General features: G+C 44.4%; 1 protein-coding gene across 12 annotated transcripts in view; it reads left to right on the top strand.

Moving 5' to 3' along the window:
• PRMT2 (protein arginine methyltransferase 2) overlaps positions 1 to 19,261 on the top strand; it is a 31,473-nt gene extending 12,212 nt beyond the window's left edge. For all 12 annotated transcript variants that reach the window (XM_014833483.3, XM_014833485.3, XM_014833482.3 and 9 more), the window contains 6 exons: positions 910 to 1,074; positions 11,456 to 11,631; positions 14,976 to 15,105; positions 16,008 to 16,144; positions 17,719 to 17,890; positions 18,639 to 19,261. In XM_014833483.3, the coding sequence (XP_014688969.2) occupies positions 910 to 1,074; positions 11,456 to 11,631; positions 14,976 to 15,105; positions 16,008 to 16,144; positions 17,719 to 17,890; positions 18,639 to 18,671 (813 nt within the window). In that variant the 3' untranslated portion in view covers positions 18,672 to 19,261. The remainder of the gene's footprint in view (positions 1 to 909; positions 1,075 to 11,455; positions 11,632 to 14,975; positions 15,106 to 16,007; positions 16,145 to 17,718; positions 17,891 to 18,638) is intronic.
• Positions 19,262 to 19,932: the final 671 nt, after the last annotated feature.

Here is a 19,932-nt window from a genome sequence, read left to right on the forward strand (position 1 = left end):
AATGGGCAATGTGTTCTTGTAGGCTGAGCCCATCAGAGGCAGTGACGTTGGTTTAATGAGTCGCAACAGCACATAGTGGACTAGGACAGAGTAGAAAATATCTGAGTGAGCTGCATGTGGTGGGATATTTTTTGTGAAAAGTTTATTTCAGTTAAATATAGGTGCACATGTGTCCATGTGTCTGGGCTTGCCACTTATATAGATCACCATTCAAGTGTCATGCTTGCATGACTGCCTGGCAGGGACAGGACAGACCATGCCCCATGACACCTGCTGGACTCCCATCCTGCTCTTCCCTTTAAAGCATGCCTGGGCTGTGCAGAGTTGCAACCTCATGGTGGCTCCTGGCAGAGGTAGATGGAATTCCTAGTTTACAGGTGAAACTGCAGTTCAGTGACTGCCTGAGTCCAGATCCTGCTGGAACCAGGACGTAGAACTCGGGACCTTCCTATAAGAACCTGGATTTGAAATTGTCTCAGAAGCCACTGATATCCTAAAAGTCCAGCTGTTCTCAGTTGAGTGCTAAGGAATGTGTTAGTTGTGGAATGTGTTGCTGTGTGTATGGGGGCCGGGCCCCTGGGCCTTACCCAAGAGGGCTCCTGAGATGGACGGCCCCGAGAGTGTGCAAAGCTGCTATCTACCCACAGCCCCTGTCTGTGTCTTAGGCACAAGATGGAGTTAGAATTAGTGGCAGCTCCCTTCTGAGGGCTCTGTCTGGTGGAGGTGGCACACCCTGGCCTGGCCACTGCCTGCCACTGTCCACACCTGCTTCCTTCTGTGGCTGCCGTTTGCTGTTTCCTCTGATGCTGGTTCTGACTTAGCCCAGGAGACTCAGGCTTGGGGAGAGTAGATGATAGGCCGCTAGTGCAAGGCCGGGACACACACTGATGGTGCTTCTGCCACATGCAGGTGTATGCGGTGGAGGCCAGTGAGATGGCCCAACACACGGGGCAGCTGGTCATGCAGAATGGCTTTGCTGACATCATCACTGTGTTCCAGCAAAAGGTGGAGGATGTGGTGCTGCCAGAGAAGGTGGATGTGCTGGTGTCTGAGTGGATGGGGACCTGCCTGCTGGTAAGGAACTGCTGTGGGATGGGGTGGGGCGGGTGGGCTGATCTCTGGAATCTTAACAAATCATGATTAATTTTGACTTTTTTCTAGCTGCTGTGTTACTGACTTCTTGTATGAACATTGGCTCAGTGTCTTGAATTTTTAACTGATTCAAAAATGCCTTTATGAGAAATCTAAGTCAGAGTTAATGTAACTTTCTCATGAGTGTGTACATAAATTCTGTTCTCTTTGGGAACCTGCGAATAGCCAATGCTTATTGTCTTAGGCTGTTTTTTTAATAGCAGCAGTCTTTGTCTATTTTCCCTAGCCTGGGTCTCCCTTCTTTATGAGGCCCCTAATTAGCCTAAGTGCCACCCAGGCTGGAGTTCAGGCTCCCCCAAGTCACTCTCCCCGAGGCTCACACAGATGGGGGTGGACAGTTTTCTGGTTATGCACCGGCCCACTCTGTTCAGTGCTTTATGTGCTCACAAACTCTGTGAGCTCGGAGGGCACGTTGAGAGGTGGGTGGGAGCCAGGCCTACAGGTCTGCATTTCCTCCTACCCTATGCCCAGCCTTCTCTTGGGCTCAGCATCTCTGGACCTAAGACAATAAAGTGAAACATCCCAATCTGAAATTTAGTTTGTGAAAATCCAGAAAAATAACATCTGGGTGAAGGTGAGAAGAATATGGCTGATGTTTCCAGGAAGAAATCCGTTTAAATAATAAGCAAGTAGCTGTTGAATGTTGCCCCAGCTCCTTATAGATTGCAGAGATTGAGGGAGATGACGACAAATGACCTTGGGCTTTTAGCCCTGTTGAAATTATGTTGTCTGAAGGTGAAGTGTACACAGAGTCAACATCCATGATAATTGGGCTTATTAATAACCTCTGTGGATTCGTAAGATGATACACAGGGAACAAAGGAACTAGCTACACCGTTAATGGGTAAAGTGGGCATTGGCCCTTGCCCCCCAAACACCAGTGTTCATTCGGTAAATATATATTGAGCCTCCTGGCCACGGGGGCCTGGGGAGCCAGCCTGCAGTGGAGATGTGTCCCCACGCCCAGCGCAGTTTGGGCAACCTGGGTGCCAAGGGTCCAGCTCTGCCCCTGGCCGCGTGGGAGGGACGCGGGAGGCAAAGAGGAGGAGGGGCATGAAGAGGGAGGAGGATCATGAGAAGGTGAGAGGGGAGGAGGTGGAGGCGAAGGGGATGACAGCAGGGACCCCTGGGTGGGGCGGGCCGAGCCTGGGGGCGGCTCGCTGGACTGGGGAAGGCTGGCTCCGCGCGGACTCCGTGGAGGCGGCTGGTGGGGTGGTGGGTTTGCTGTGTCGGAGGCAGAGGAGAAGCCCCCTGGGGAGGGGCTTCCTGATGGGGACGTGGGCGGAGGGGGCCTTGACCTCGGCGGGAGGCGGTGGCGAGGTCTGTTCTGCCTGCAGGCGCAGGCGTGGGTTCCGCGGAGGGGTGGAAGGTCCGTAGGGGCGGCCTGAGCGCGGCGCCCGGAGGGGACCGGGGCTGTCCCGTCGAGGCCAAGCCGCCTGGCGCTTTTCCCGGCGCTGCCTCGCGCCGAGAGCTGCGCAGCGCGGGACCGCGGTGGGAACGATGGAGGGCGGCGCCGAGTCCCTGGGGACGCGGGGCGGGAGCAGGTGGGGCGGCGGGAGGCCGGCTGCGCGCGGGTGCCGGGCGTCCCGGGGAGACCGCGGCCTGGGCCTGCAGCTGCGGGTCTCCGGTGCCGCGCGCCCGCCGCGCTTCCGCCCCGCCTGTTGGTTTTCGGCGCCGCTCCTCGAAGAGACTCTTCTTCCCCATTGAGTATTCTCGGCTCCCTCGTCAGTTGTTGGTTGACCGTGTATTGGGGGTGTGTGTGTACTTCTTTCTGGGGTCTGTTCTGTCCCATTGGTCTGTGTCTGTTTTCAGGCCAGTGCCGCGCGGTTTTCATTGCTATGGCTTTGTAGTATAGTGTGAAACCAGGGCGTGGGATGCCTCCAGCCTTGTTCTTCTCGGGATTGCTTTGGCTCTTTGGGGTCATTTAAATTTGGGGATTTTTTTTCTCTTTCTGTAAAAAATGTCCTTGGAATTTTGATAGGGGTTGCATTGAATCTGTAGATAGCTTTGGGTAGTAGGGACATGTAAACAGAATTGTTTTTTCCTATCCAGGAATACAGGGTATGTTTCCATTTGTTTGTGTCTTCAGTTTCTCTCATCAATGTCTTATAGTTTTCAGTGAACAAGTCTTTCACCTCCTTAGTTAAATTTACTCCTAGATATTTTATTCTTAATGCAATTGTGAATGGGATTGTTTTCTTAATTTCTCTTTCTCGTAGTTTGTTAATGTATAGAAACGCAACTAATTTTTGTATATTGATTTTGTATCCTGCATCTTTGTTGAATTTGTTTATTAATTCTGACAGTTTTTTGGTGGAGTTTTTAGGGTTTTCTATATATAATATCATGTTATCTGCAAATAGAGACAGTTTTACTTCTTTTCCAATTTGCGTACCTTTTATTTCTTTTCTTGCGTGATTGCTCTGGCTAGGACTGCCAGGACTATGTTAAATAAAAGTGATGAGAGTGGGCATCTTTGTCTTGTTTCTGAGCTTAGAGGAAAAGCTTTCAGCTTTTCATTGTTGAATATGATATTAGCTGTGGGTTTGTCATTATGTGACCTTTGTTATGTTGTGGTATGTTCCCTGATACCCATTTTTTATCATGGAAGGTGGTTGGATTTTATCAAATGCTTTTCCTGCATCTATTGAGATGATCATGTGATTTTTATCCTTCATTTATTTAATGGGTTATGTCACATTTATTTCTTTTGCTGGGAAAGATTTGCCCTGAGCTAACATCTGTTACCAGTCCTCCTCTTTTTATTCTCTCTCCCCAAAGCCCCAGTACATAGTTGTATATTCTACTTGTAAGTCCTTCTAGTTCTTCTCTGTGAACCACCACCACAGCATGGCTTCTGACAGACAAGTAGTGTGGTTCCACGACCAGGAACCAACCCAGGCCATCAAAGTGGTGAGAGTGCCAAACTTTAACCACTAGGCCGTCAGGGCTGGCTCTGTATATCATGTTTACTGATTTGCTATGTTGAACCATCCTTTTGCATCCCAGGAATAAATCCCACTTGATCGCGGTGTATGGTCTTTTTAATATACAGATCTTCCTCAATTTACAATGGGGTTACATCCCAATAAACCCATCATAAGTTGAAGATACTGTAAGTAAAAAAATGCATTTAATACACTTAACCCCAGCGAACATCATAGCTTAGCCTAGCCTACCTTAAATGTGCTCAGAACGCTTACATTAGCCTAAAGTTGGGCAAAATAATCTAAACATAAAACCTATTTTATAATAAAGTGTTGAATATCTCCTGTAATTTTAGTGGCTACTGTAGAGTAAAAGTGAAAAGCAGAATGGTTGTGTGGGTACACAATGGTTGTAAGTGTATCAGTTGTTTATCCTCATGATCACATGGCTGACTGGGAGGTGTGACTCACTGCTGCTGCCCAGAATCATGTGAGAGTATTGTACCAAATATTGCTAGGCCAGGGAAAGAGCAAAATTCTAAATTTGAAGTATGGTTTCTATTGAATGTGTATTGCTTTTGCACCATGGAAAGACAAAAAATTGTAAGTTGAACCATCATAAGTTGGGGACCGTCTGTACTGTGAAATTCAGTTTGCTAATATTTTGTTGAGGATTTTTCCATCTCTGTTTATCAGAGATATTGGCCTGTAATTTTCTTTGCTTGTAGTGTCCTTGCCTGGCTTTGGTATTGGGTAATGCTGGCATTGTAAAATGAGTTTGGAGAAGTTCTGTCCTTTTCAGTTTTTTGCAAGAGTTTGAAAAGGTTTGGTATTAATTCTTTAAATGTTTGGTGGAATTTACCATTGAAGCCATCTGGTCGTGGACTTTTATTTGTTGGGAGGTTTTTGATTACTGATTCAATCTCATCGCTGGTAATTGGTCTGTTGAAATTTTCTATTTCTTCATGATTCAGTCTTGGTAGGTTATATGTTTCTAGAAACCTATCCATTTCTTTTAGGTTGTTCAATTTGTTGGCAAATAATTGTTTGTAGTAGTCTCATGATCCTTTGTATTTCTGTGATATCAGTTGTATTGTCTCCTCTTTCAGTTATAATTTTATGTATTTCAGTCCTTTTTTTTTTTGGTAAGTCTAGCTAAAGATTTGTCTGTTTTCTTTAGCTTTTCAAAAAACCAGCTCTTAGTTTCATTGATCTCTTCTATTGTCTTTTTACTCTCTATTTCATTTATTTCTATTCTGATCTTTGTTATTTCCTTCCTTCTAATAACTTTGGGCTAATTTGTTCTTTTCCTGTTCCTTGAGGTGCAAAGTTAGATTGTTTATTTGAGATCTTTGTTTTTTCTTAATGTAGGTATTTATTGCTGTAAACTTCCCCCTTAGAACTGCTTTTGCTGCATCCCGTAAGTTTTAGTATGTTGTGTTTCCATTTTTGTTTGTCTCAAGATATTTTTTGATTTCTCTTTTGAATTCTTTGATGACGCATTGTTTGTTCAGGATTATGTTGTTTATTCTCCACATATTTGTGAATTTCCAATTTTCTTCTTGTTTTTGATTTCTACTTTCATACCATTGTGGTCAGAAAAGATGCTTGATATCATTTCAGTCTTATTAAATTTATTGATTTGTTTTGTGACCTAACATATGACCTATCCTGGAGACTGTTCTGTGTGTGTTTGAGAAGAATGTGTGTATCCTGCTGCTGTTGAATGGAATGTTGGATGGGGTGTTAGTCCATCTGGTCCAATAGGTAGTTTAAGTCCAGTGTTTCCTTCGGATTTTCTATCTAGATGATCAGTCCGTTGTTGAGAATTCCCTGCTTTTATGGTATCACTGTCTCTTTCTCCCTTTAGATCTGTTAGGATTTTCCTTGTATCTTAAGGTGCTCTGCCTTTTGAAGTTTTAATTGAGACTTTACATGACTCCATTTTCTCTCCTTTCTTAGCATATGTCATACTTTTTTTTTTAAGTGGTTGCCCTTCAGTTTGCAATATACATTTACAGCTCATCTAAGTCTGCTTTCATATAATGCTATACTGCTTCCTGGGTAGTCTGAGTATTTTATGATTACAAAATAATCCTAATTTCTCCCTTCCATCCCTTGTGTCATCATTGTCATTCATCTCACTTATATATAAGCATCCATAAACATAAATATACATACATACGCATGCATGGTCAATTACTGTGTTGCTGTTATTTTGGACAAATTGTTAGATTGATTAAGAAGAAAAATAAAAGTTTTACCTTCACTTGTTCTTTCTTCAGTGCTTTTATATCTTTATATAGATCTGAGTTTCTGATCTAAATAATTTTCCTTCTCTCTAAAGAACTTCTTTTAACATTTCTTGCAAGCCTGGTCTGCTGGCAACACATTTCCTCAATTTTTGTTTGTCCGAGAAAGTCTTTGTTTTTCCCTCACTTTTGAATGTTAATTTGGCAGGGTACTGAATGCTAGTTTGGTGTTTTTTTCTCACTACACCTTAAATATTTCATTCCACTCTCTTCTTGCCTGCATGCTTTCCAAGGAGAAGTCAGATGTAATTTTCTTTGTACCTCTGTAGGTAAGGTGTTTTTTTCCTCTGGCTTCTTTAAAGAGTTTATCTTTGAGTTTCTGTAGTTTGCAAATGACATACCAAGGTGTACTTTTTTTTAGTATTTATCCTGCTTGGTGTGCTCTGAGCTTTCTGGATCTGTGGGTTGGTGTCTAGTATTAATTTGGGGAAAATTCTGAGTCATTATTGTTTCAAATATTTCTTCTCTTCCTTCCCCTCTTCTCCTTCTGGTATTTCCATTACAGGTATGTTCCACATTTTGTGGTTGTCCCACAATCCTTGGATATTCTGTTTTTTCAGCCATGTTTTCTTTGCTTTTCAGTTTTTGAGGATTCTATTGTCATATCATCTAGCTCAGATTCTTTCCTCAGCTGTGTCCTCTCTACTAATAAGCCCATCAGAGGCCTTCATTTCTGTTACAGTGTTTTTGATCTTGAGCATTTCTTTTTGGCTCTTTCTTAGGATTTCCATTTCTGTTTACATTGCCATCTGTTCTTGACTGCTGCTGTCTACTTTATCCTTTAGAACCCTTAGCTGTTATTTTTTTAAAGATTGGCAACTGAGCTAACATCCATTGCCAATCTTTTTGTTTTTTGCTGCTTCTTCCCAAAGCCCCCCAGTAAGTACTTGTATATTCTAGTTGTAGCTCCTTCTGGTTGTGCTATGTGGGATGCTGCCTCAGCATGGCTTGATGAGCCATGCCGTGTCTGCGCCCAGGATCCAAACTAGTGAAACCCTGGGCCGCTGAAGCGGAGCATGTGAACTTAACCACTCGGCCATGGGGCTGGCCCCATAGAGCCCTTAGCTTATTAATTGTAGTTGTGTTAAATTCCCAGCCTGATATTTCCAACATCCCTGCCATATCTGAGTCTGGTTCTGATGCCTGCTGTGTCTCTTCAAACTGTGTTGCCTTTTGGTATGCCTTGTAATTTTTTCTTGATAGCCAGACATGAGGCATGGGGTAAAAGGATCTGTGTAAATAGCCCTTCAGTGATGTGGTGTGAGGTGGGGGGAGGGGATGTGTTCTATGGTCCTATGAAAGGTCTCAGTCTTTTAGTGAGCCTGTGCCTATGGACTGTCAACCTCTTAAGGTTTCTCAGGTTTTTTCCTCCTCGCTTAGGTGGGCCAAGGTGTCTAGAGGGGCTGAAGTTGGGTATTTCTCTTTCCCCAGCTCAGTTAGGCTCTGATAAAATCTTGGTGGATTAGGCTCTGTTCACTAGTTTCTCCTGAGGGCAGACCCTGTTAAGAAGAGCAGAATACTCTGTCCTATTTCAAAATGCTTCCTTTTCCCCTGCCCTGTCAGAAGCATGAGGGGATTTTTCTCCAGTGTTTACTGTGGGACCCTGGTGGGGGTCTAGGAGGTGAAGCTCAGAAGTCTGAGGGTCTCCCTATGACTGGGCCCGCCTGGAGTTTTAACTCTCAGTTGTCCATGCTGAGCCTCCAGCAGCTTGTCAGCTACAGCTCAGGTTTTGCTGCCCAAGCACTGGCTCCAGAGGCAGGTTTCTGCTCTGGTAAGTTGTGATTCTCTGTGTTAGCTTGTTCTTTCCTCCAGTTTTGGAGGCAGCAGGTTGCTCTGTGACTCCATTTCTCTTACAGATCTAAGAAGAGTTGTTGATGTTTCAGTTTGCTCAGCTTTTTACTTGTTAGGACAGAATGGCACTGCCAAGGTCTTCACATGCTGGATTGTAAAATTTGGCAAAATTCAGCTTCAGTTCTTGATTACATTCTCAACAAACTAGGAATAGAAGGGAATTTACTCAACCTAATAAAGGGCATCTACAAAAACCTGCAGCTGAAGGATCAGTGCCTTCACCTGAGCACAAGAATGAGTCAGGGTCACTCTGCCATTCAGTTCAGCATTGTTCTGGAAACCTAAACAATGCAAAGGAGAAAGAAGAAATAAGAGGACATAGACTGAAAACAAAAAAAAAGAGACCGTCCCCATTGTCAGGCAACGTGAGTGTCTTTGTGGAAAATCCCAAGGAATCTCCATGAAATTTCCTAGAACTAATAGGCAAGTTTAAGAAGATCACAGAGTGCAATCAACACACAAAAATCAGTCATCTTTTTGTATACTAGCAATGTACAATACCATTTATAGTTGCATTTATATCACAGGATACTTAGAAATCTAATAAAACATGTTCAAGTGCTGTGTGCTGAAGACTGTAAGATGCTGTGAAAGAAATCACAGAAGACCTAAATGAGTGGAGATATGTACAGTGCTCATGGACTAGTACACAGTCTGGTGAAGATGTCTCTTCTCAAATTAATCTATAGATTTAATACAATTCCAGTAAAACTCCAAGCAGGAGTTTTTGATAGATACAGACAAGCTCATTGTAAAATTTATGTGGAATGTAAAGAAACTAGAATAGCTGATATAATTTTTAAAAGAAGAATAAAATTGGAAGTGTTATACTACCTCACTTTAAAACTTAGTATAAAACTATAGTAGTCAACACAGTGTGGTATTGGTGAAGGATAGACACACAAGTCAATGCAACAGAGTGGAGAAATAGACTCCTACATATATGGTCAATTGATTTTTAACAGAGGAACAAAATCCATTTAATGGAGAAAAACTGGTCTTTTCAACAAATGAAATTGGAACAGTTGGCCATCCATATGCAAAAAAACCCAACAAAACTTCAGCTTTAAGCCTCATTCTTCACACAAAACAATTAACTCAAAATTGATTTGAGATCTAGTTGCATAGAGTATAATACTTATACTGTTATAGGTATTATAACTTTCAGAAGAAATTGTAGGAGAAAATCTTCATGGGTTAGGCCAAGAGTTTTTAGATGTGACTTCAAAAGCAAGATCCATTAAAGAAATTGATAAATTGGACTTCATCAAAACTAAAAATATTTGCTCTATAGCAGATAGTGTTAAGAGAATGAAAAGACCTGCTAAGATTAGGAGAAAATATTTGCAAATCACATATCCGATATGTATCCTGAATACACAAAGAACTCTCAAAATTGAACCGGAAGAAAATAACCTAATTGAAAAATGGGCAAAAGACTTGAACAGATATTTCACCAAAGTGGATATATGGATGACAAGCACATGAAAAAACATTCAACATTATTAACCATCAGGGAAATACAAGTTAAAACCATAATGAGAAATAACTACATACCTATTGAAATGGCTAAGATTTTAAAAAATACTAACAGTATTGCCAAGTGCTGACAAGGATGTGGAACAACTAAAACTTACAATGGTGGGAATGTGTAATCATACAGCCACTCTGGAAGACAGTCTGGCAGTTTTTTATAAAGATGTAAGTATACTCATCATATGACCCAGCAATTATACTCCTGCGTATTTCTTAGAAATGCAAGCTATGTTCACACAAAAACCCGTATGTGAATTTCATACTAGCTCTAATTATAATTGCCAGAAAACTGAAAACAACCCAGGTGTCTTTCAGCAGGTGACTGGATAAACAACTGTGGTCCATCCGCTTGATGGAAGACTGCTGAGTAATACAGAGGAAGGAACTGTGGATACGTGAATGACACGGACAAACCCCAAAGACATTATACTGGAGGAATTAAGATTACTTAGAGTAATTAAAAAGTGTGATACTGTAACAAGAAAAGATAGATGAACAGAACAGGATACACGACACAGAACACGACTTTTTAGTATATGAAAAAGTTGGTATTGTGAATGAAAGAAGCCAGGCTCACAAGATTATGTACTGTATGATTCCATTTATATGACATTCTCAAAAAAGACAGCACCACGGGGATGGAGACCAGATCAGTGATCGCAAGAGGACGTGACCACAAAGGATAGTATGAGGAATGTTTTGGGGTAACAGAGCTGTTCTGTATCCTGATTGTGGTTGTGGTTACACAGATCTATGTAAGTGTTAAAATTCATGGGCTGTAAGTGATTTACTATGTGATAATTTAAGAAATAAAAAATTATACGTATATAATTTTTACATGTGTGTATATTTGTGTGACTGAAGGAAAATCCTTGAAGATAAGCAGCCGAGTGATAACAGTGTTCCTTCTGGGTGCTAGTTTACTCATGATTTTTATTTTTGTTTGTGCTTTTCTAAACTTTTCCATACTGAACATGGGTTACTTCTATAATCAAACCTGCCTGAGGTTATTTAAGAAAAACAAAACCCTTCTGTGGCTTCCCATTAGCCACAGGATGAAGGGCCTCTGGCCTCCTCCCTGGCACGCCCTCCCACATGCAAAGCGTGGCCTCTGGGGGCTGTCAGCGTCCCATGTCCTCAGTCGAGACGGCACATGCCCCCTTTGCTGGGGCATTCTGAGCTACACAGGGTGGTGCGTGGCTGCTCTTCTGACTTAATGAACGTGAACCTCTGTGGCACTCCTGCTTTGACTTTTCATGTTTTTAAAAAGTGAGTTCAGTCACAGGGTTGTAAAAATTCTGAGAATACCCCAGACCAAACTGAGATCATTTGACAGTTAAAACGCTGCAGTGCTGAGGGGCTCTTTAAAATATAGTAGCAACTGAGTGACTGAGGTGGAGCCAGAGGGAAGGTTTCTCCTAACTCAGCCGTGCCCCAGTTCTGAATTCTCATGTGAGTTGACGTGACTTAAATCCAGACTGATAGGAATCGGTGACCATCAGTATGTGGGTACAAGATAATTCCTCTAAGACTTGTTGGCTGGGCAGTGCTTATCCTGGCTGGTAATGGTGTGAGGGGTGAAGCTTATAAAGATGCCAGACTGTCTGCAGCCAGGGAGGTCTGCACAGACATGGGCCTCAGTCACCGTGTCTCCTGTGTGTTTCTCCCTCCATGCAGTTCGAGTTCATGATTGAGTCCATCCTGTATGCCCGGGACACGTGGCTGAAAGAGGATGGGGTCATCTGGCCGACCACAGCCGCGCTGCACCTCGTGCCCTGCAGTGCGGACAGGGACTACCGCAGCAAGGTCCTCTTCTGGGACAACGCCTACGAGTTCAACCTCAGTGCCCTCAAGTGAGTGTCTGCAGCTAGGGCACATCCAGCCGCTTTATTGGGCCTCTGGGCAGTGCAAACCACAGACTTTCTTAGACACAGAATAACTATACTCTGTAGTAGAACATGCCGCAGATAATCTAAATTTACTCACGTGCCTGAGAATTTTGCATGTTTCCTTTAATGCCTTTAAACTGATAGCAGATGTGATGGGAATTGAAATGTCTTTTGCAGTCTTAAGTTCCCCAATGTAATGGGAAAAATAAGGTCATGTTTAGAAATGAGGCCTTTATAAATGTGTGGGCCGTTAAAACACAAATGTATATTCCCAGTAAGAGCTGTAAATTTTTAATAAGGATCAGAAAATGTATTAGTGAAGTCATTCCTTGCATTTCGGAAAGAAAGCAGTGCTCCAAAATAGCTGATTTCCTGGTTTTTAAGGTACAGACACACTTGTACAGTTGAGCTTCAGATTCTAACATAAGGTGATTTCTCGATAAGGCTTTTACATTTCTAGTGTTTCCTTTTCTGAGAAGGATGGTGACGTAAACGGGCTGCTTCCCCTTCCGAGGGTGCCGTGAGCATTAGGAGAAACCCAGCATTGGCCCTGGAAGTCAGGGAAGGGTCACTGTTTGTCAAGCTGCAAGAAACTTTGGTTTGTGCAGCCAGGGCCAGAGGAGCCTGGACGCCTGCGAGACACCCGGATGGAGAGTTGGCAGCAGGAGAGGGCCTCTGGGACTTTTTGTTTTATTGAAAAGTTTTAAAAAAAAGAAAATAGTAACATAAAGGTATGAAACTTCCCTGGTTAACATGTTGAGTCGTTTTGTCTTCCATCCATATCCCACAGTGGGTGGGGGGAAGGTCCCTGACAGAGGGGTCCCATAGTTCCTCCAGGAAACAGTGAGTAGAAAGGGCTGGGAAGCTTCGGAACAGAGCAGTGAGGATGTTCTCACGTGGCCAGGCATTAGCGTTCAGTGGTCAGAGTGATTGACACACTGTGCTCCTGAGACCAGAAAAGACAGCAGAACAGGCCGTGGCCGGCACAGACCTCATGGTGTGTGGAGGAGGTGGGAGTGAGGGCCGGGGCAGCACATTATTCTGGGGCACTTGCTTAGCCCCTTGGAGAAAGTTCTTTTCTTCTCACACCATACATTAAAATTTAATTCCACATGGATTTAAGAGTTTTGTGTTAAAACATCTGCATCAACTCCAGGAATCTGTGGGGGCCTGTGTGTCAGGTCCTCAATGGAAAGAAAGTCAACAGAAACAAAGAAAGAGGCACTAGACTTAAAAAAAATTGACAGACTCTGTGTCAGAAAGCAGCAAAAATGTAATTAAAAAAGGCAATGACTACATACTTAGAGAAAGTTACCAGCTGCCAGATCTTAACAGTCAATTAGAATAAAATGAATATCCAGGGACCAGCCCAGTGACGATGTAGTGGTTAAGTTCATGTGCTCTGCTTCGGCAGTCCGGGGTTTGCAGGTTTGGATCCCGAGTGCGGACCTATATACCGCTCGTTAAGCTATGCTGTGGTGGCGTCCCGTGTACAAAATAGAGGAAGATTGGCAAGGATGTTAGCTCAGGGAAAATCTTCCTCAGGCAAAAAGGAAGATTGGCAACAGATGTTAGTTCAGTGCCGCTCTTCCTCACCAAAAGGAAAAAGACTATACATATGAAATTATAGCCAAGTCACGGAACAGGCAACTCATGAAAACTAAATAAAGTTACCAATAAATATTTGAAAAAAATTGCAACATCATTAGTAATTAAAATGCAAATTAAAATGAATGCCATTTTTTGAGGGGCTGGCCCAGTGGTGCAGTGGTTAAGTTTGCACATTCTCTTTCGGCAGCCTGGGGTTCGCTGGTTCAGATCCTGGGTGCAGACATGGCACTGCTTGGCACGCCATGCTGTGGTAGGCGTCCCACATATAAAGTAGAGGATGATGGGCACTGATGTTAGCTCAGGGCCAGTCTTCCTCAGCAAAAAGAGGAGGATTGGCGGCAGGTGTTAGCTCAGGGCTAATCTTCCTCAAAAAAAAAAAAAAAAAGAATGCCATTTTGGCCTACTAGATGAGCAAAGATTAAATTAAAATTCAGTGTTCATGCTGCGTGAGCTGCAGGTGTGATGGGAGAGAGAGCACCATCTGCCCAGAACCGTGGGTGCAGGGACCCCGTCGGTGCAGGGACCTTGCAGGTCGGGTCCACCCCACCACCATCAGACCCTACTGCTGAAGATACACATCACGGGGTCATGGTGCTCTCGAGTCTACACGCAAAACACTGGAAACAAATGGCTCTCCATAGGGATGTGGTTAAATTGCTGTATGTTCAACTGATGGAGAATTGTGCCACTGTTTAAAAACTGAGTGTTTTTAGGAATATCTAATGATACCAGATAGTGTCAAGAGACTTAAATGGGGAGGACACAAACTGTTTATACAGATGGCTTCTGTTTTGCACAAATATATGTACGTATACCTATGTCTTTGGGGGAGAAAAGTGAGTGAATATATCAAAGTCCTATGGCAGGAGTATGGGGGATTTAAATTTTTTCTTTATGCTTTTCTGTATTTTCCAAATTCTTTATAAATTTACAGTTATTTTTATCATCAGGAAAATATTAAAAATGTGTCCATATAGTGGAATGTTTACTAAAATGTTTACTTTTATTTGCTGTGTCAGAAGTTACTGCTGGCTTAATCTTTGGAACATTTCTGTGGTAAATAATAGATTACCTTCTGGCAAGCACAGGGTTCAGCCAGTGAGGTGGGGTGTTAGACAGGGCCTGCAAGCAGAGGGGTCCCGCAGGAGGCCCAGTATCTGTTTCTGTGTTTGTGTCGAAACAACACAAGGATTTCTCCTGAGAGCCGGGCTCAAGTGAGCAGCTTCGGTCCTGCTGAGGCATTACGTTTATTGTGGAGTGACCTAGAACAGGCATTTCTTTTTTATTTGCTGTGTAATAGCAGATCCATGAGAGGTATTTTGAAATGAAATAGATTCTAAAACTGAAGGGAACACACTGCAGCTCCCGTGTCTCCTAGGTCTGTGGTGAAGGTTGGTCTCTGTGTGTTCAGACCCCATGAATAGGACAAAAGGGAGGCACCCCATTACTCATACCTTGGCAGAGGTTCAGGAAGGCTGCGAGTAGCCCCTGCCAGGCCGCAGGGAGGGAGGGAGGCCCCAGGGCTCGGGGGCTCTTAGGGTTGGACCCTCCACAGCACAGCCTCTGCCCTCGGGGCTGCAGACGGTGGTTTGGAATTCCTGCTAACACAGAAGCAGAAGGCAGGTTGTCACGCGTGTGTGTCAAAGCCTGAGATGTTGGTAAATGCATTTGAGCAATTACTTTGACCTTTTCCCCAGATCTTTAGCAATTAAGGAGTTTTTTTCGAAGCCCAAGTATAACCACATTTTGAAACCAGAAGACTGTCTCTCTGAACCATGCACTATATTGCAGCTGGACATGAGAACTGTGCAGATCGCTGATCTAGAGGTGAGAAAAGATGAATGCTTCCTTCTCACGTTAAAAATTAACATGTGCGTGAGAGAAACTTGTTATGCAAGTAAATGAATTTATGAACTCTTTGCTATGGATTTTCCCAGTCTTTTTTTTTTTTTAATATTAATTTCCTCCTGTATTTTTACATTGTTTTCTTCCTAGTTAACTTCTTTAACATCTTCAATTATTTTTAGATGTATGTTTAATATTCTCAGAATCTTCAGATTCAAATAAATTATATCTAATTTCATCATGGAATTTGAATCAAAAATTTTTTAAAGATTTTTTTAGCTACCATTGATGACAGAATTCTTAAAATTCTTTCTTTTATTTACCCTCTGCTGGCACGTGTGAGTTCAGGGTGATCTCATTTTAAGGGTGTGCTCTGAGGCAGAGGAGCAGGAGGTCACTGTGTGAAGCTCCTGTCTGGAGCTTTGATGGCAAAACAACGTGCGAACTGAACTTTTGAAGCTTTAGTTGGTTTTGGCATTGTAGAGACCCAGCCTGGAACTTTCTATGTATGGAGAGTTGAAAAGAGAGAGTATTGTGCTTGAATTTGGGGGTGGAAAATTAGGCAGGTGAGGCCCATGTTGCTTGAAACCTTTCTGATTATCTGCCGTATTTGAATTCATAATGCAAGTTTTAATATTTACTTTCCCTAGAAGGAATTTTATGTGGTTTTTGATGTGTTCAGCTAAACTAGCAAGTTATGAATTTGTTTCATTAATTACTGAAATAGATGATGTGCCTACTTAGTTCAGTGCATTTTTGTGGGTTTATGAAATGTGGCCAAGCGGAGGACAGAGTTACTAATTCTCACTCACAGAGAGCCCACGGCGGCCTCACGTCACGTGCTTATGGAACCCATGTCTGTTTTCTTGTTTGCTTGAACACAGACAATGAAAGGTGAGCTGTGCTTTGATATCAAGAAAGCTGGCACCTTGCATGGATTCACAGCCTGGTTCAGTGTCTGGTTTCAGAACCTGGAGGAGGACGAGCCGCAACTGGTGCTGAGCACGGGACCGTTCCACCCGTGAGTGCCTTCCCCTCCCTGGCGGGCGGTTGTGCGAACACAGTGGCTCTCAGAGGGGTGCAAAACGGTTTGCCTTCAGGTTGTTGGCATGACAGGGACATGAAGTGAAGATCTACTTATGCTGAAGTTGACCTAAACTCTCCAGGCCAGGCTGAATTCTGGTGGGGAGCTGTGGCCTGGAGCCAGGGCGTGCGGGTGGTAGGTGGGCGCTAGGGCACAGGCTGTGTGTGCAGGTGCGTCTGTTGTCTGTGCCCCCACTTGCCGCTGCCGTGGGCTGCTCCTGGAACCTGTGGATGAGCAGACACAGGGCTGCGAGGGAGCAGGCTTAATCTTCTCTCAGTTGCCCTAAGCGCTGCTGCAGCTTTTTATGGTCTAACACAAAACAGTCAACAGAATTTTAGGGGGTTTTACTCATACTTTTTCGGGGAAGGCAAATGTTTCTTGAGACAAATTTTTTGTGTGATAACATTCTGTGGCTGTGTGCGTGCTTGTGTGCCCACTGGAAAGCTGACGTCTGTGGTGTGGTAGACAGCAGGCCCTGTGGAAACACCGCCTTCATCTAGGGGCTTTCGTTGCCCTTTCAGTAACTGCCCTGGAGACTCCCTGCAGAGGTAGCAGTCAGGTGAAGTGAGCAAGCACCATGGAGGTCGTAGAAGTGCCTGGGTTAAATGCTGGCTGTGCCATTTGGGCCTGGAAGGACCAGCCATCCTTTTGTGAAAAGAGAGCAAGGCCGAGGGGCTGTTTGCCCAGAGCATACTATGGAGATGGCAGGGCTGGGACTCTGGCTGGTCCTCCTTCCAGAGCCCACCAGCGCAGATGGGAGCTGTTGCCCGATGAGGGCAGGAACCTCAGAACCCACCAGGGGACAGTGGTGTGCCTGGGTGGTGGTCCACCTGAGTGTCTGCTGAGGGGTTGTAGGTGGGGACAGTCAGGGTGCAGGTGCAGATCCCGAGGATGCGCTCTTAGTGATGGGCCATGGTGGCTGAGCAGGAGTAGCCCTCTAGTCAGGGAGGATGTGAGAAACAGGGAGAGGCAGCCAGTGCCTCTCTGTGGGGGGTGATGCTGGGGCCCTGGGGCCCATGCCAGGTGCACTTGGGCCGAGGACAGTGTGGGCATGTCTGGGGGTCAGATCCCACAGAGCTTAAAGATTCCCAGAGTGTAACTATTTTCTCCCATACGTTATAGTCATCTTGCTCACATTCAGCCTAACTGTCACAAAAACGACTTTTTGGATCATGATTTCATCAGTGTAATTCCTGCTTTAACTACGGGAACAAGAACCTTGGGCATCAGTGGCTTAGAGAAGGAGCAGGATGGCCCTGGGTGGGTGACCACCATGCACCCTCTGGGCCACCAGGGTGAGCCACCCTCACCCTTCGTGGAACCCGAGCAGTGTCCAGGAGCCGTGTCCTCAGTGGGTTGTGTCTGGAGTTGGCCTTGTTGTGACTGGATCCCAGTGTCCCATAAAGGCCATCTTGATCATGGGGCTTGAGCGTGTGTCCCGTGGTAAACCTGACAAGTCAAGGCTCCCAGAGAGGAACAAGCTCCAGGTAACGCCACGCTCTGTCTTACAGCACCACCCACTGGAAGCAAGTGCTGTTCATGATGGACGAGCCTGTCTCCGTCCAGACGGGAGATGTGGTCACAGGCTCAGTTGTGTTGCAGAGAAACCCAGTGTGGAGGAGACATATGTCTGTCGCTCTGAGTTGGTCTGTTGCTTCCAGGCAAGACCCCACTTCACAGAAAGTAAGATATTTGCATGTAAAGTCATATTCATGGGTGCTGGGTCTGTGGCGACACAATGGCAGACACTCGTTCCCACTGTGGCCAGACCCCATGGCCACGCCTTGCCTGCATCATTTTTCTAGTCCTCGAGGTGGGAACTGGATGCTGTTATTTACAGAACAGGAAATGGAGGTGCAGGAAGGTAAGTCATGTCCTCTGTGACACAGCCAGTCAGTGAGACCACAGACCCACACCAGCCAAGAGGCCACCCCTTCCTCCTGTCCAGGGGAGCCCAGGCTGGAGAGAAGGGGTGGAGGGCTGAGCCATTGCGCAGCCCTCCACACACCGTGGTGCCTTCAGCAGAGGGTACTGTGGATATGTGGTGTGAGTGTCACGTTTTGACTGTGCCAGTGGTTTGAGGACTGAAGAGCCCATTGTTCCCACAAGGAAACAGTATAGCCGGGCGGGGGCTTCAGGCTTCATGTCTCACAGAGGCCACTGAAAAATGGATTCTCTTCTTCAGACTAAGGGTTAATGTAGGAGAAAAAAGAAAACAATTAATGGTCTCCCTTTATTATTTAATACCTGTTTTGTGCTTTGCTTATGATAATTTTACGTTAAAAGTTTAAATGTTTGTCATTTAAAAAAAGATTCTGCACCTGAATGCCATTCTCTTGTCCAATATTAAATTATTGTTAGGAAATACCACATGTTAATCAAATTGAAACAATTTATTATTTGGTTGATTTGTTTTCTTTGTCCTTGTCAGGTTGGAGAAAAAGTCTTTCCAATCTGGAGATGACAGTTGAAGTTCTGTTTGGGAAGCAGTGTGCATATAGCAGAGGAGTGAATGTGAGTGAATGAAGACGCAGCTGATGCGAATGCACGTTCTTGTGAAAGCCCGTGAACTCTTACTTGCCTGAAAGGTGGTAACACCCTTATCTGTGGGCTTGGGGCCATTGTGAGGGTCCTTCCCCAGACAAATGTATGTGGGCTCAGCAGGAACTGCCCTCACCACTGTCACTGCCCAGGTCTCTCCTCTAGAGGTAGGCTGTGTTTCCAGGTGTCCACCAGTGGTGTCCACAGTGCCGACCTGTGGGTAAGTTGGTGGCACAGTGTTCCTAAGCTAGTTTAGTTCTAAACTCGTGGGACACACACATCAACCTTGTACTCCTGTGAAAGTGACTGTTCATGCATCTTGTGTTAATGGTTCCTTACTGTCCTTGCTTCATCCACTCAACATGCGGAATGTGGGGTTGTACAAAGCCTTGCAGGACCTAGAGGTGGCAGTGCATGCGATGGGACTGCATGGGATAGTACAGTTATAGAGATGTCTTCCAGATAAATTACGTGTTGGATATAGTACATGCTCAATAAATATTTTTTAATGAATATTGGTGTATATCCTATTTCTGTGTGTATATGTTATTTTTTCCAAGCATGGATTGTGCTCCATATTGCTTTGTAACCTTCCCTCATCTAATATTATGAAGAAACTTCCATGCCAGATCTACATTTTTTGTTGTTGTTTTGATTTTTAGTTAAATTTTTATTGAAATATAAAAAATATACCCCAAACTGCACAAGTCATGAGTATACAGATGGATGAAATTTCAGCAAGTGGACACACATGTAACCAGCTCTCTGGCCAAGATCCTTCAACAACCAGAAGGCCCCAAGTGCCCCTTCCTCTCAGTACCACTCCTGAGGGTAATGCTTGACTTCTGACACTTATAGATTACTTTTGTGTGGTGTTGAACATTGCATGAATGGAGTTATACATTGTGTATTTGTTGTGGACTGAATGTTTGTGTCCGTCCAAAATTCATATGTTGAAACCTAACCCCCAAGGTGATGGTATTAGGAGGCAGAGCCTTTGGGAGGAGATGAGGTCATGAAAGTGGAGCCCCTGTGAATAGGATTACTGCCCTTATGAAAGAGACTCTAGAGAGTGCCTTGCCCCTTCCGCCATCTGAGGACACATCAAGAAAGTGGCTGTCTGTGAACCAGGAAGTGGGCTCTCAGCAGGCACCAAGTGGGCCTTGATATTGGTCTTGCAGTCT

Source organism: Equus asinus, chromosome 18, assembly GCF_041296235.1.
Source record: "Equus asinus isolate D_3611 breed Donkey chromosome 18, EquAss-T2T_v2, whole genome shotgun sequence".
Lineage (NCBI taxonomy): Eukaryota > Metazoa > Chordata > Mammalia > Perissodactyla > Equidae > Equus > Equus asinus.